The sequence below is a fragment of the Ruditapes philippinarum genome, unplaced genomic scaffold (genome assembly GCF_026571515.1).
Source record: "Ruditapes philippinarum isolate M1 unplaced genomic scaffold, ASM2657151v2 ctg9550_1_1_1_1, whole genome shotgun sequence".
NCBI lineage: Eukaryota > Metazoa > Mollusca > Bivalvia > Venerida > Veneridae > Ruditapes > Ruditapes philippinarum.
This window is the reverse complement of record NW_026861907.1, coordinates 5,684-20,918: the sequence shown is the minus strand read 5'-3', so window position 1 is coordinate 20,918 and position 15,235 is coordinate 5,684. Positions and strand designations below refer to the sequence as shown.

At 31.6% G+C, this 15,235-nt stretch overlaps 1 protein-coding gene across 1 annotated transcript; it reads right to left on the bottom strand.

The window, feature by feature from the left end:
• Positions 1–10,847: 10,847 nt before the first annotated feature.
• Positions 10,848–13,265, bottom strand: LOC132717315 (uncharacterized). The gene has a single exon (XM_060700749.1). The coding sequence runs from the start codon at positions 13,225–13,227 to the stop codon at positions 11,491–11,493; it is 1,737 nt and encodes a 578-aa protein (XP_060556732.1). The 5' UTR covers positions 13,228–13,265; the 3' UTR covers positions 10,848–11,490.
• Positions 13,266–15,235: the final 1,970 nt, after the last annotated feature.

The window sequence follows — 15,235 nt, the reverse complement described above, 5'->3', positions numbered from 1 at the left end:
AAGACAGTGCTCTAAGCTAGTGTTGCAAGATCATTAATTATGAGTATCTTTCGATATATCTTACCGGTGTATAAATATTCGTCTGTGCAACGTATTCTGTTGAAAACATGGTGCATTTATGGCGTTGTTAATGTCAAAGATATGTTCCATTCTATCTCTTTTCTTTAATTTTAAGGGTCTCATCCATTCAAGTTTACAAACAAGTATACAGTTGTTTGATTTTAATACCTTATACAAAGATTGTGAACATTTTTTTCAAAATACGAGATATCGTTGGTGGTACAAACAGTCTTGTGACATTTTTTTCATTTCATTTCACTGAGAAAACATCTAGCATTTTAAAAACATTTGAATGCAATTAAAATGCACGAAATATGTATTCACAATATGCTATCATAGCATTGCATTGTACTGTTTGACCTCATATAAAACTCTCTGCGTTTTAAACATATCACCTGTGCATCGATGTTTTCTTTTTTCCTGTAAAAGGCTATAACTTCATATGAAAATGAATTTCATTGATGCGTTGGCTTATCTTTTATTAAATAGTTTTGTAAAGATATTAATTGCATTATGATTTTATATTGAAAAGAAGAAAATTCTATAGAATGATGGAAAAAACAAAGGAAAAGAATTTATGATCTCATTGCGAAGGTTGACGAGGTAAAGCTAGTGTTTTTTGTGGTTGATACATATATTGTAGTACATTGTCTTTGTATTGATTATATTTTACCAGTTTATTTCCTCAATATTCTTTTAAACTGTTTTAATGATATTTACGAAACTTTTGATATTTTATCTTACTACTTTGAAGGCTTGATAACCATGATAAAATGTTAAATTCTGCTTTAGTCGGTGCTAGTAGGCGTGGAAGGTAACTATCACTTTCCAGTACCGTCCATGAAGAGGCTCAGTCCAACCGAGCCAGTAATATTTTCAATTATGTCGTTTGAACGTTCTTTAGGGATTCAGATTTTCCCTATTTATCATATTTGTTTCCGTCACAATAACTAAACGATGGAAACATATATGTTTCTGCCAATAAAATCTTTTTTATTACTTGACTCTTAAAGGCAATATTTACATACTAGTATAATACAATTTTCACCGCCATTTTGAGAAAGTATTGCGTCGCATACTTTTTTAACAAACAGTTAAATTTTTCACATATGTCAAGTGAGTGAATTTATCATTTTTCTTTTCATATAGCTTATACAAGTCTGTTCCCGATAATGATTGGCTATCGTAGGACAAGAATTATCCAACATATGGCGTATACAACGTTCAGTTGTCGGTGTTACAACGTCAGTCATTAATTAAATGGCATAATAATCATTATGTGAAGAAATTGACATTATTAAGAGAGAAATTTAATATTCCTAGCCTTACAATTGCACTTATTCCTATAAACAGAGAAATATGACATTCTGAGACTCTAGTGAGAAATTAAACTTTCTTAGCTTTTAATTTGCATTTTATATGGTTTGTAGACGGGCGGTGTAAGACATGTTTTTCTAGGACCGGTGTAAACAGTAGCTAATCCTTTCTGATATATAAGAAAGTTCATTTTCTTTTTAACAATAATTAACTTCTTAATGATAACATGTAGTTAAACATGTAGTTGAACTTCATTTTATAACATTGTGGCAAAATTGTATAAAAAAGCCAGTTTTGTTATTTTCACTTTTATTTTTTCTCTGAAACAAAGTGAGTTATAATGTGAATCGAATGATAAAAATGTCATAACAAAAAAGTGTCAATCACATATTTTGTTCTTGGCATTGTAGTAATTTGTACGAGTATTGTTTGATCTTTCCGTCAGCGTAAAACTTTAAAATAAAATGAAAAAAGACTAAGTATCGCCTAATTTTGAATTTGGAATTATTCTTTATGCGTAATCAGAGAAACAAAACTGATTTGGTATAAACATAGATGTTTTACTGATTGAATTTAATGCGTAATGCACTTTAATGAAAATCAAATTTTCTTGAGAAGGGAACAGCTTTATATTAAGCATATTAGTTAGTTGTATGTCTTATTCAATACATTTAATGAAATAAAACTGTTCTTTTTGACAGGAAATCTTTTTTTATTGGTGAAAAGAGATGTCTCACAGCACTTTCTCTTTCACAACGTTCAGAAGCAATCCCGGTGATTAAAATGGCATAAAGAAAAAGTTCATCTGTAGATGTTGAACCGAATCCATTCTATCTAATGAGATATTAATGTATTGTGCACTGTACAAAAGTTCAGGAGAACGACCTTAATCTTAGCAGAAATAATGATCCTCTTTCAATGCACTTACGAATGTGCCGTAATTATAAAACGCGTCAAGACATGTCAATGATTGCTGTTTGTGTGTCCTACTTCCTAAGATTGGCATACCTTATTGGCTTGCAGCCACGGCTGCAAGCCATTTCATCTGGAAAACTTGTTCCGGTTAGGTGGTTTCCTGCTTACATCTGTTGGTGCATGATTGAACGGGAAACCAGCTGCAATCGTGCCAATCGCAACTTTTCGGCCTTTTCCGTCAGTCTTCGGATTAATGATAATAGCCTATGTAGTTCCGATTGCAATCGTGACAATTCGGGCGATTCCGTCATACTGCGGAGTAATATTACGGAAATCTAAGCTATTTTAGTTACTTCGGTAATCCCAGTTTGTGTATATAAATAGGATTTCTATTTTTACTTGATTTATCGGTTTAAACCGTAATAAATTATAAACGAAATTGTTCCGTTTCATTTGTTTTTCAAGACGCAAAAGTTACTTCTTGGTGAGGTAATCTAAAAATAGCCCATGCATATCATTAACCTTGTCACGTGCTGATCTATGTATCATAGTTGATACATGCTTATTAATTGATACCACGTAACGAAGTATTTTAGTGCATTTACTTGTCTATAAAGCAAAGGAATGATTTCGCTGCGAAAAAGGGGAAATGAGATGTGCACACTTGTTTTCCTTCAGTATCACGTTAATATTTTTACGATTGATCATTTTCTTTATTAGTTTTATACAATAGAGAATAGATCTAAATCGTTTTGACAAAAAAAATATTCGGTTTTCCAAAAAAAAAAACAACTAAATAAACCCTTTATGATATACAAATACCGTAATTCAAAAAAAAATGTGATAATAAATTGAACCCCCCCCCCCCCCAAAAAAAAAAAAACAATTTTAAAGGTTTGGGATGAAGGCACAACTGTGCAAGCCTTTCCTTTTAAAAGGAAACTTTATTTTTAAATTGTAATAGTTGCAGGACATTCGAACCATTTTTAACATCTTCACAGTCAATTACAATTGATGTAAAGAATGACAAGAAACGTAAAAAAACGTAAAAAGCTAAAGTTTATCTCCGGGTTGTTATTTTTCTCAGTATCTATCATTTATTTATTGGCATTAATTTTATTAACATTATTATAAGTAGAAAGTGTATCATAAATATGTAAGAATGTCACTTTAAATTCGTACATTGGCAGTCGTTATGATAAAATCCTTTTTTCAAACAGAAAACAATTATTATCTAGTTGGCAAAACTATAGCCACATTCAGTTCAAAATCCGCCAAAAACTGTCGATGGTTCGTGTTTGATTTACTTGATAAGGTTAATATATATTATTAAGAATTTTAACGGTGTCAAGGCAACCCAAACAATTGAACATCACCACATTTACTACATATATTATGGGTAATGAAGAGTTTAATATCTAAAACATTTTAGAAATATACAACATAACAAGTCTCCTTTACTTGCCTTTGAGCATGATACGCATATGTTGTTGAATATTTTTAATCGAAAGTTTTATCTTTAACCCTTAACTTATTGATACTTAATAGTTATTAGATATTGCCACCAGTATAGATCCATGCCAGTTTGTTCAATTCTCGACTATACTGTTAGAAGCTCAATTTTAGATATTAAAGACAAACTTGTTCGATTAACATGAATACTGATTCACCAGCACCGGTTTTGCAACTTAATAAACATCAAAAGGATCTTCCACCTTCATTTAAGATGTCAATTTTAAAATCTTAAAGATCAGGAAAAAAATGAAATAAATTATAAATGATGTTAAATCTAAGTACTGCTTTTGATGTTTTTTTTCTGTAAACTACTGTAAATCAGGAGTAGAACTTGAATGTTAAAATAAAGTTCTTTCAAAGTGATTGTCAGGAAATAAGCCATCATAAATATTCCAGCGGCCAATTTTGACGCCATCTTGGACAATTTACTTTCACGTCGGAATCTTACCAACATTGTAGTAACATGCTGTTGGCTGATATAAACCTGTTACACATCTTTCTGCAATAAATTAAAACTAATTTGCAGCACAACTAGCATTTGTTATTCAATTTTCCACTTTCATTATCATTTCAATATTATACTGGTACAGAAAATGGACATTGTTTTACGATTTTTTATTTCTCATCCGGTTAAAATCCGTCGTCAAGAAACATTTCAAGTTTTTTTTTGTAAGGTTTCTTTAATCACGATTGTTACGTTTAATTCGTCATGTGCATTTTTTCCTTTCATTTAAGCTTTGATTTATAGAATCAAACAGACTGCCTTATTATTGAATGAGATTTATTTAATTGGAGGTCTGTTAACCGTTTTATTTCAGTTTAAAGGACTAAAAACAGATTTTAATAGATGCGTTTATGTTATATTTTTCTGGTCCTTAGGGATCATTGATGCCAGCACTATTAAGTGTTGAGAATTGAGTACCGCTCAAGCCGGTGCTAGGGGGAGTAAGGGATGTTGCACATTTTCATTATCCCTCATGAACAGACTCAATCAAACCGAGTCTGCAATTCTCTTATAATTTTGTTGTGATTAATGCTTCCGAGGGATCACTTTGTTTCCAGATTTTTATACTTCACAACAGCAGGCGCCAAATTCTGTGTGGCAACTGTAAAACGTTGCCCCGTACTTCATTTCAGTGTTGTTACATTTTTCTGGTCCTTCGGGATCATTTGATCCTTCACTATTAATTGAGTTCCGCTCAAGCCGGTGGTAGGGGGCTTGAAGGGTGTTTCATATTTTCATTTTCCCTCATGTACAGACTCAATCAAACCGAATCTACAATTCTCTTGTAATTTTGTTGTGATTAATGCTTCCGAGTATTCACTTTGTTTCCAGATTTTTATTTCTTCCAAACAACAATAATGTGTATTTAAATGACTTTAAAGTCATTACTTAAATTACTTTTAAGTTAAGTTACGTTTATGATAAAAATCAGGACAATATCATTACATAATAATGAACAATACAAACTGTTTATAAAACTGGTATACATGTATTTCAATGTTTATAAAAGAAAGTCACCTTTACATTTCATACATTGGAATAAACGATCAAAGGTATCAACTTTCACCAGAGATCATTGTATTCATTGATCGTCAAATAGAAATATAAGTTTGTTTGCTTGTATCTTACGTCACACCGACACAGTATAGGTTATATAGCGAAGTTCGAGTTTAACTGGTGGAGGAAACCTCAGGTGCCATTCCGTGCATTATTTCAGGCACGAACGGGCACCTAAGTAGAAACACCGACGTTCCGTTAGCTAGCTGGATAGCTTCCTCACATGAAAAACTTCAAAATGTCTGTCAGGGTTCGAACCCTCAGCGTTGATGGGCAAGTGGTATATAAGTACAATGTATTTGTTATATTTTTCATTGATTTACGAATGATTATGCTATTGATAACAAGTATGTTCAAAACAAAATAATAGCAAAACACGTGACGAAAATTATTGTTGTGTCGGCGTTTATTTTGACAGAAACTTTTTTACACCAGGCACTACAAAGAATTGTTATGAAAGTTTGACCGACGCTGAAAATGTCATAAGTAAATAAACAATACAATATATAAGGTAATCGCATGTTGCGCAGAGTCCCGTGAGTGTATTTTAACCGATGTGTTGAAGAAAATTAGTGTCGACGATAACGATTCCATGCAATGGTAAATGACCGAATGAAGAACCCCCGCCTTGTTTTTATTTGAAATTTAACTAATAATAGTCTGTCACCTGGTTCAAGACATAGATTTGACAAAGAATCCCGTTTTGTTTATCTCATTCTATGTTTGTTAATCAACATATTCAAACTAAACACTAAATATACATGTAAATTATATCTTTATTGCTACTGCTTTCAAAATATCACTTCTCTGTTTATAACTTTTTAAAATGATCTCTTGTATAATGACGGTCTGTGGTGGTTATGTCAGAGGTCAAACACACTTCCCATCATACTAATATACTTCAATCATGCTCTGGTGGATTATCAGGACACTATCTTCTAGAAACCATTAAGTACAAGGACAATCCTCTAAATTTATTCATGAGATTATTTAGCGAATTCGAGCAAAACGTGTGTCATTCCATGCTAATAATGTAAAATGTTCGTTTTTTTGTCATCATGTCAAGGAAAAATAGCTTGATTTCCTCTGTAAGTTAAATGATGCATTTATTACTTTAACAGTCATATGACAATATATGACAATAGCTATTATAATTTCGTTCCGTTCTTAGCATTTATATTCCCCAAGTTGTTGGCCCCGGAAAAATAAAACGCATACGTAAATCATGTAGAATTGGATAAATACCGTCCAAGCACAAGGATTTAATGTAATACTATGTATTTCGTATTAAATATACATGATGAATCTGTTTTAAAATTTAATGCTATGATAGTGTCAACGCACGTTTATTTCGTGTTATAAAGACTGCAGAGTCCCTCGGAATTGTTGTAGCCCTCGCCCTACCGGGACTCTGCAGACGTTATAACACAGAGAAACGTACGTTAACCCTATTTATTTTATGCTTTTCAGTGGATTACTGATTTATCCGTGAAAATTATATTTGATAATTTCACAGTGAAAATTATCAAAATATAATTTCACTTTTTTCAATGACGAAACTACTTTTTTAAGATTTTCCCCATGTGGTACCTCAATTTTATTTTTACTGACAATTCTGACAATGTCAGGCTGTTAAAAGAAATAGCAAAGCTGAAATAGATAAATAACTTAAATGTCAAAAGTAACACAGAGAGAAAACTTACTTCTATTCCTTCAAATTCCAATCACCAAATTTCGTCTCTAATTTTTTTTTGTTTCGTTTTTACAGTCTGAAAAATACATTCCTTCCCCATGCAAAACTGCTCTTGATGACATATGGGCAGATTAAAGTATCCTACGAGCAATAACTGCCGTATGCTTTATGAAAAATTGAAAAGCATTGACAGCCATCACTCGTAAAATAAGTAAAACAACCCAGCGTTCCTTCAGCAAGCTTCCAAGTTTTCCATTTTCCTAGCTCCTTTTCTGAATGTTTTCACTTCTGTCAACACTTATTTTTTGTCTGTTACAATCCTCAAATAAGTTTTCTTTCTTTTAAAAAGGTGTATGACTAACAAATCCAAATTATATCCTTCTGAATCTTACACAATTATTTTCCTCCCATGAAATACACAACTTTAAAAAATGGCTGCCGTTTACATTTTAGAAAGCCAGGTCTAATATAAATTCGCAGTAAGTAACAGAAATTTGGATGGATGGTTGGAATTTTCTCCTGCAAGAATTGTTTGTCTTTATTATTAAAACAAGCGATCATTCATATTTTTTTTAATAAAATGAATAAATATCACCGTCATTTAACCTTGATTGGCGGACTTATTTTTTTCAGCTCAAGACTTCTTGTTTTAAATGAGAAATTCCGTCTAAATGGGGCTCTCAATGGGGGAAACAGATTTTAATATTAACGTTAAAATTATGGAAATTTCGTTTTAACTTGTTTTTAAGCATAAAATAAAAAGAAAATTTGTCTGTTTGTTGTGTAAGATGTAATTTTATTTCATCTCGTGAACTTTAAAAACAGTATTCTCACGAGTGGCGATGAAATAAAATTTCATCTTACACACAAACAAACAAATATCCTCTATATAATAGATAACATTTAGCTTTAATTAAAATAATTTCTCCCTTGTTTATCAAATACATTGATTTTCATTTTGAATTATAATAGTTAATGAAAAAAATTCAGTAGGTTAAATGTTTCAATTACTTTGGCAAATGAATCGATGATTTATTTTTATTGGCAAATCGATCCATATCAAAACTGATATGATTCTATTTTTTACTTACATTACATACTAAGATATGAATATTGTTATCAATCTAATTATTTCAGCACCATTGGTGTGAAAACAAGAAAGCGTTTATCGTAAGAACTTTTTAAAGGCCCATTATGCCCCAGAATTGCTTTTATTTTCATTTCCAAAAAGCTTCTATTTTTTGGTGTCATGATACACTTTCCTGAAAGTTACTCATTTGCCAATATTCAGAACCATCTTGTGTTTTCTGCAGGATTTTGAAAATAAGTACGTTCATAGTTATTTCTTATTTTGCATGGCAGTCAAAATACTATTTTGTTTATATTGCACTACTTTTATAGCAAAAAAAATTTACAGTGCTATTTCGTAGATGATAAGCATCTAACATGCCTAATAAAGATTCATTAAACGTTTCAAAACTCATCTTTGTTTTTCTAAAGGACAAATCATTAATTTGATTCTGAGGCGCAATGTGCTTTTAATAAAGATATTTTCCGTTAATGAATCGCGCTCTTCGGGTTTTTTTATGTATCATTTTGTAGTACACAGTGGGTTATTATGGTATGTTATTGTTGTACATGTATCCGAAAGCTGTAAATAGAATGATGACCTTAACATTGTGAAAGTCCGAAAATCTATTTATAGAAGGATGTACCGGTCTCCTATTGGTAATTCCCGGTCTCTCCCGACCTATTTTGACCGGGATTTACTTGAGACTGGCGAATAGTATCACACGTTTATTGTCCGGTCTAGATGTTTGATATCGTTACAGATAAATAAGTTTTTTTCCCAAAATGAATGTTTGTCACTTAGTTTGGTTACAATTATTAATCAACATAGATCAACTCTCAAATTTATTGATTAATATTATTCATAAACATACAATTCGAAAAAAACAACAAAAAAAACAATAGCATGTTTCATTTTATTTATATGAGGTAAAAACTATAAAAAATAAATATGTACAATAATTGAGTAAAAAGGTACATTTTATGGTATTTATATGGCACCATCAACTTTGAAACATTTTATTTAATTTGTTATTCATGTTTAGTAAAGATCCTGAGGAATTATTTTAAGTTACAAATTAGATTTTATAAATTATTCAATTGATTGATAATTTAAAAAATGATAAAGAAAAATACAAATGTACATGTACATGGTTTAAGAATAAACAATATAATATATTGAAAGATTAACCACAATTTACTAATTTTTTCCAGTTAATTTTTACTTTTAATCGTCGGTCAATATGATAATTGAATTCTTAAAATTCAAAATAGATCGGGAGAGACCGGAGTCTGGAAGCAACTGGACCGGAGAATAGTATATCCCATTTATAGAAGCAGTTTTAGTTGAACGAGACGGTCATTCGTGTCGCGCTATGGAAATAAATAACAAACTCGAGAATTCTGAAGGAAGGAAATGAAAACTTATTCAAACAATTAATTGCATTCGTTTTAAATCTATAGAAAAAATAAGTATGCCATTTTTACGAATTGTTATGTCATAGTATTATTATTTTGTAAAAGTCTGTTTCGTAGGTTCTTTCCGGTTTTCTTTTTTACGGCCCTGATTGCACTGATTGACATTTTTACCGTAAATATTTAAATCGACCAAGCTTATATGTCGCTTTTTTTGACGTTGTGCGATAGTTAACAAGTCTAGCACTAGTATACTATAAAACCTATTCGCTGTTCAAGTCTCTTTTTCTAAAATCGACCCTGATTTCCCTATTGAGTTTGACTACTATTTGTATGTTCCAAAGAAAATGCCACATGAACTTGAAATTCTATCAAATCACATATATAAATGATAATATCCAAAAATACCCCTATATAGTGCAAATAAATGTATACCATATAGGGAGTAAATTTTGAATATCATTGAACTGTAGATTTTGGATATTATCGTTAATATTGATAAAATTTCAAGTTCCTGTGAATAAAAAAAAAAGTATTATTCTAATCTGTAGCATGTTTACCAAAGTTCACAATGAACAATGTTTTTGTCCGCTCATTCATAAGTGATATACAATTCTGGTAAAAACCAATTGACCATTGAAAAGATTATAAGCATATGTCTACTAGTTTATCTTCTCTTGCTGCATTTCTTGCTTGGACGCCCTTTGATGCTTTGCATCAATGCTTTTCTTGTAACTACTATTATCGTATGTTCCAAAGAATTTACTTGTGCTACAAACACATCATGTTTAAGTAATTGATATGAAAAACTAGTTGAGATAGAAAAAAGGTCATAAACCAAATGTTTTGAAGACGAGATAATAATTATGAAATACAATTTCCGGATCAAGATGTGATAACTTAAGTACAATCTCAAGTGATTTTTCCGCAAAAGTAAGATGTGCAGCTAGATTTATTCATCTGCCTTTAAATATAATGTTATTTAAAACGAGAAAAAGAGTTAAAAAATTTCATTTTTATCTTTAATGTGAAAGATATCAGTTTTAATTTAAGATGAAATTGTATTTTTAACGTTTTCTCACTGTTTTAACAATAAAATAGCTTAAATATTGTTAATATTGTTCGTTAGCAATGACAATGTTAGAATGCCTAGGAATCATGGGAATGTATTGCGTAATATACCAGATCTATCAATATATGAATATTTGAAATATGTATCTAATGTATTGATATCAAATGTAGGGTTCAATTAAGTTCAAGCCCCCAAAGAAGCACAGTTATCGAATGATAAACAAGAAAACAAACATAATAGAAATTTTATTTTGACTAGTACAAACATTGAGATACATTACATTTGTAATACAAAATTAATCATTTATAATACAGTTTACACTCTAAAAAGCTATTCAATATTGAATTTAAAACAGAATGTTTTGTTGAATGAAATATTACTTTAGCGTATATAAGTACATTAAATTTTAAAAAATTCAGTTATGTTGTACCGGTTCGTCTGGAAACTGTTCTTTATGAAAACATTGATGTCTGTAATACAAGCTGATTCCATGGTAATGACAGTATTTAAGATGAGATACATGTAATATTTGTCCATTTAATTATGATATTCAAATGTTTACAATCAATTAATGGGTGATGCTAATGCGGAAGAAAATTTCAAAATGTCAGATGTCATAGATGATAATAAGACTAATACAAATTAATGAATTTATATACAATATTGATAATGATTTATTATATCTACATATTTCAGTAATAAACAACATGTTGATTTCTTTTTGATTCCTGTTCAAAAAACAGACCTTTCATTTATAGAATATAAAGTTGCACAAATTAAAAAAGAATGCTCAACTTTTGATATTGTTATTTACACTGTTGACTTATCATGGTTCATTAATTGTTAATCATAATAATGTAATAATCCATGTCATCAATATAATATCTTAAACTTCTTTAGTTTTCTCTTACCGATACATGCGTTTTTTATTGCAAGATATGATTTATCACTTGAGACACAAATTGTTCTGGGATATATCATATCTATCTTGTTTGATGATAAGATCTGACCTGTTTGTGATATCTGTACAATAGAGTTTGTTCTTATACTACAAACCAGGATAGTATCATAGGGACCAACTGTTACACCACGTGGTTCCTTTATCTGATCATCCTTCACCACGACTCTCGTGTTTGTCTTGACGTCATATATGTAGACTGTATGATCGTATCTATCTGTAAGTACCACTTTGTCACTGCTCCTTATGTAAGTACAAGCACTTGTCCCTAAAGGATATGACTTGTTAGGGAAGTTGATGCTGAAATCTTTCTCTTCTCCTTTAGATGATATCATACGAATAGGTGTTGAATGATCACTTGTCCCGCCGACAAAGTATGTATCATCTTTTTGACATATCGCGTCATATTCTGTTGTCACTTTGACTGTTCTATCTAAAGTTATACCATTAGATTTGTTTACATGTAGAATGTTTAACTTTAATGCACCACTACTTGTTATCGCTACTTCATCCTCAGATACAGCAACAACAGAGTATGGATAGTAAGATAACTGATATGATCCTACTTTCTCAAGCTTCTCATCGTAAACTAAGAATTTCTTATTTTTATTATCAACAGCAACAAGTCTACCATCAGGTAAAAAATCAATCCCTGTATATAATGGCTCTTCTTCATCATCATCTTTCTGTTTTATATCAATGGAATTTACTGGTGATAGTATCATTGCTTTGTTAACAGGAACTATAGTTTGGGCTACCTCTGATAGACAGAATGACAGAGTCAGTTGTCCTGGTACATAATCAGTGACTGGCAGCGGAGGAAGTTTTAATGTTTCATCAAAATCAAAGGTTACAGTAACGGTCTCTAAACCTTGACATTCTGCATCGACATTTTTGTGAAGAACATTGACGTCATTCTTCAACTTCTGCTCTACTATAAACTGTTGTACCAGAGATCCATTCTGATACACGTTGTCAATCGTTTCCAGCAACTTTGTTATATCAGCTAGATATTTCTCGTTCTGTGACTGCTTTATTGTCAGCTTTTCTAATGTCTCTTTCTGAAACAATTTAATGTCTTTAACAACGGAAATTTCCAACTCGGCAAACATTGCCATTACTTCGTCCCGCATTCGCCTGATTTTCACTGGTATTTCTTTAGCATCTTCGTCTAGTTTCTCTTTTGATGAGACAAAGCTATTTACGATAATGTTAGCCTTCTCTCTCACTTCCTCCAATTTAACCTTTAAAGTTGAACTTCTATAGGTTGACCTTCCAGCGACCTTTAGAATTTCAACAACGCTGTGACATTTACGATGGTCAGCAATAGCACAGGTGCTGCAGCAGAGCTGATTTTCATCTTCGCAGAAGAATTTTACGATTTCCCGGTGTTGATCACATTGGTCTAATCCTTTCATATCAAACGAGCCTTGTTTCGTTTTCGCCTCATTCGCGTTCACTAACTTGTGATTTCTTAAGAAGGCGTGTGTGTAGTGAACGTTAGAACAATCCAAACACTGAAATTCATCACAAGTTGAACAAAACTTTTCAGCGACTTTTGTCGTTTGGTTATCCTTGTTTAAACACGGTTGGCACAGAATGTCCTTTTTTCGCCCGGACACTTCAGCAGTCTCCGGATTAGATTCAGCCATTTTGATAAACAAATGCAATGCCTATAAACAAGTTTACATTTGTGTGCGGAAGTAAATAAAAACTATTTTTGTCCAATCGGATCCGTTTGCAATCTGCGTTGGGGGTAAGTGATAAAATTCGTCTGCTCAATCATAAGCAAAGAAGCTTTATCTTTTCATGTTGTCAAGTACAACTACTAATAAATATTGTTTTATTGTTTTTAAAGGCATATTTGGTTTATGCTGTGACATACTATACAGTGCTATATAAAGTATGTATCGTGATTAGAAGAATCTTACATTCGGCACAGCTTTGGATTTTATCACTTAATTTAAACTCGTTTAATAAATTCAACAAGATCCTCAATATGTATTTATATAAATAATCAATATGTATTTATATAAATAATGGCTACACGCTTTCCTTGACATGATAACCAATAATCATTGAAACCCAACAACACATACGACTTAAAACGGAGCTGTTCTACATACACTGTGAATCTTTCTGGGGTTTTCTTCCCCATTGATGCCGGCTCGCCACGGCGAGCCGGTATTACGATAGGATTTTACTAAGAAACAACCTAAAACTCCGAATCCATCCAAAAATTTAATCGAAGCTTGGCTTCCAGCTTTCTACAAAATTTATCTGTCAGGGCTGGAATCCAAAATTATTTAGCCAATCAAATTTAATCTTACATAGCGTCAAAAAACCTTCAATTTTCGAGCCATTTTTAAAAAGCAGCAAGTATTGCTTTGAGCGCAAATATATAATGATGATTAAAATGTTTATTTCAATAAATCATATTTACACTGACTTTTGATTTAGCGATTTCACCTGTTTTCTCTGTAGTAAGTTTTCGTTTGGTTAATTAACATAAATGTACATCTGGTTCTGTGCATTTTTTTCTTTTTATTTTTTTCCGGTCATTTTATCCTTTCCGGTATTTAGGATGGGGGGAAAATCCCTCGATCCAGGATCCGGGACGCCTGGGATCCGGGATAGTATTAGATATATAGGGAAAAGGAATATAAACTATATTTGTGTTGATTATTGTCGTTGAATCTTTGTACAGGAGATGATCATTATACCAAGCCCTCTTACAATAGTGCAATCTGATTGGTTATTTATCTCTAAGTAACTCGTGGTCACGACATAGTATCTCGTTCCCACAATTTAATTATCTTGTGCCCACGACTTAGTAAATCGTGGCCACGACATAGTATCTCGTTCCAACGACTTGATTATCTCGTGCCCACGACTTAGTAACTCGAGGCCACGACATAGTAACTCGTGGCCACGACATGGTATCTCGTTCCAACAACTTAATTATCTCGTGGCCACGACTTAGTAATTCGTGGCCACGACATAGTATCTCGTTCACACGACTTATTTATCTATTTATCTCGTGGCCACGACTTAGTTACTCGTGCGCACGAGATAAATAAAAACACACACATATCACCTTTGCTCCACTGTAGCTTTGAGCAGGTAAGTTATCAGGGAACTTGATAGGCTACTATTTAGCAGTTTACCAGATTATCAGTAAATTAGGAATATCATACATAAAACTCTGTAATAATTATGATAATCATAGGTTTTTATTTCATTGATCAGTGTTTATAGAATTTCAAACTCCTATGATCATATTATGGGAATTTTTTTAAGGGCTGGAATTTATTTCTTTCGTTTATTGTATTTATTGTTATATTTTATATTTGTCAAAAGTGAAAAATACTTCATTATCAAACTGCCAGTGAGGCAATATTTAATACTTAGAAACATTATTATCTGTTATTACAATTATTTGTATTTTATAATATTTATTGATGTCATTTTATTTTTGTCAAAAGTTGAAAATACTACATTTTCATTTCTCATTACCAAAGAGGTTATGTTTAGCTGTGATAATTCTCCATTTCTCCACAGTTTTTTTTTTAAAGTTTTGACGGTTACTGTGGAAATAAAATAGGAAATGCAAGTATAAAAAAGACAAACTTTATCCTGTCATTTCCTATTATTATGACT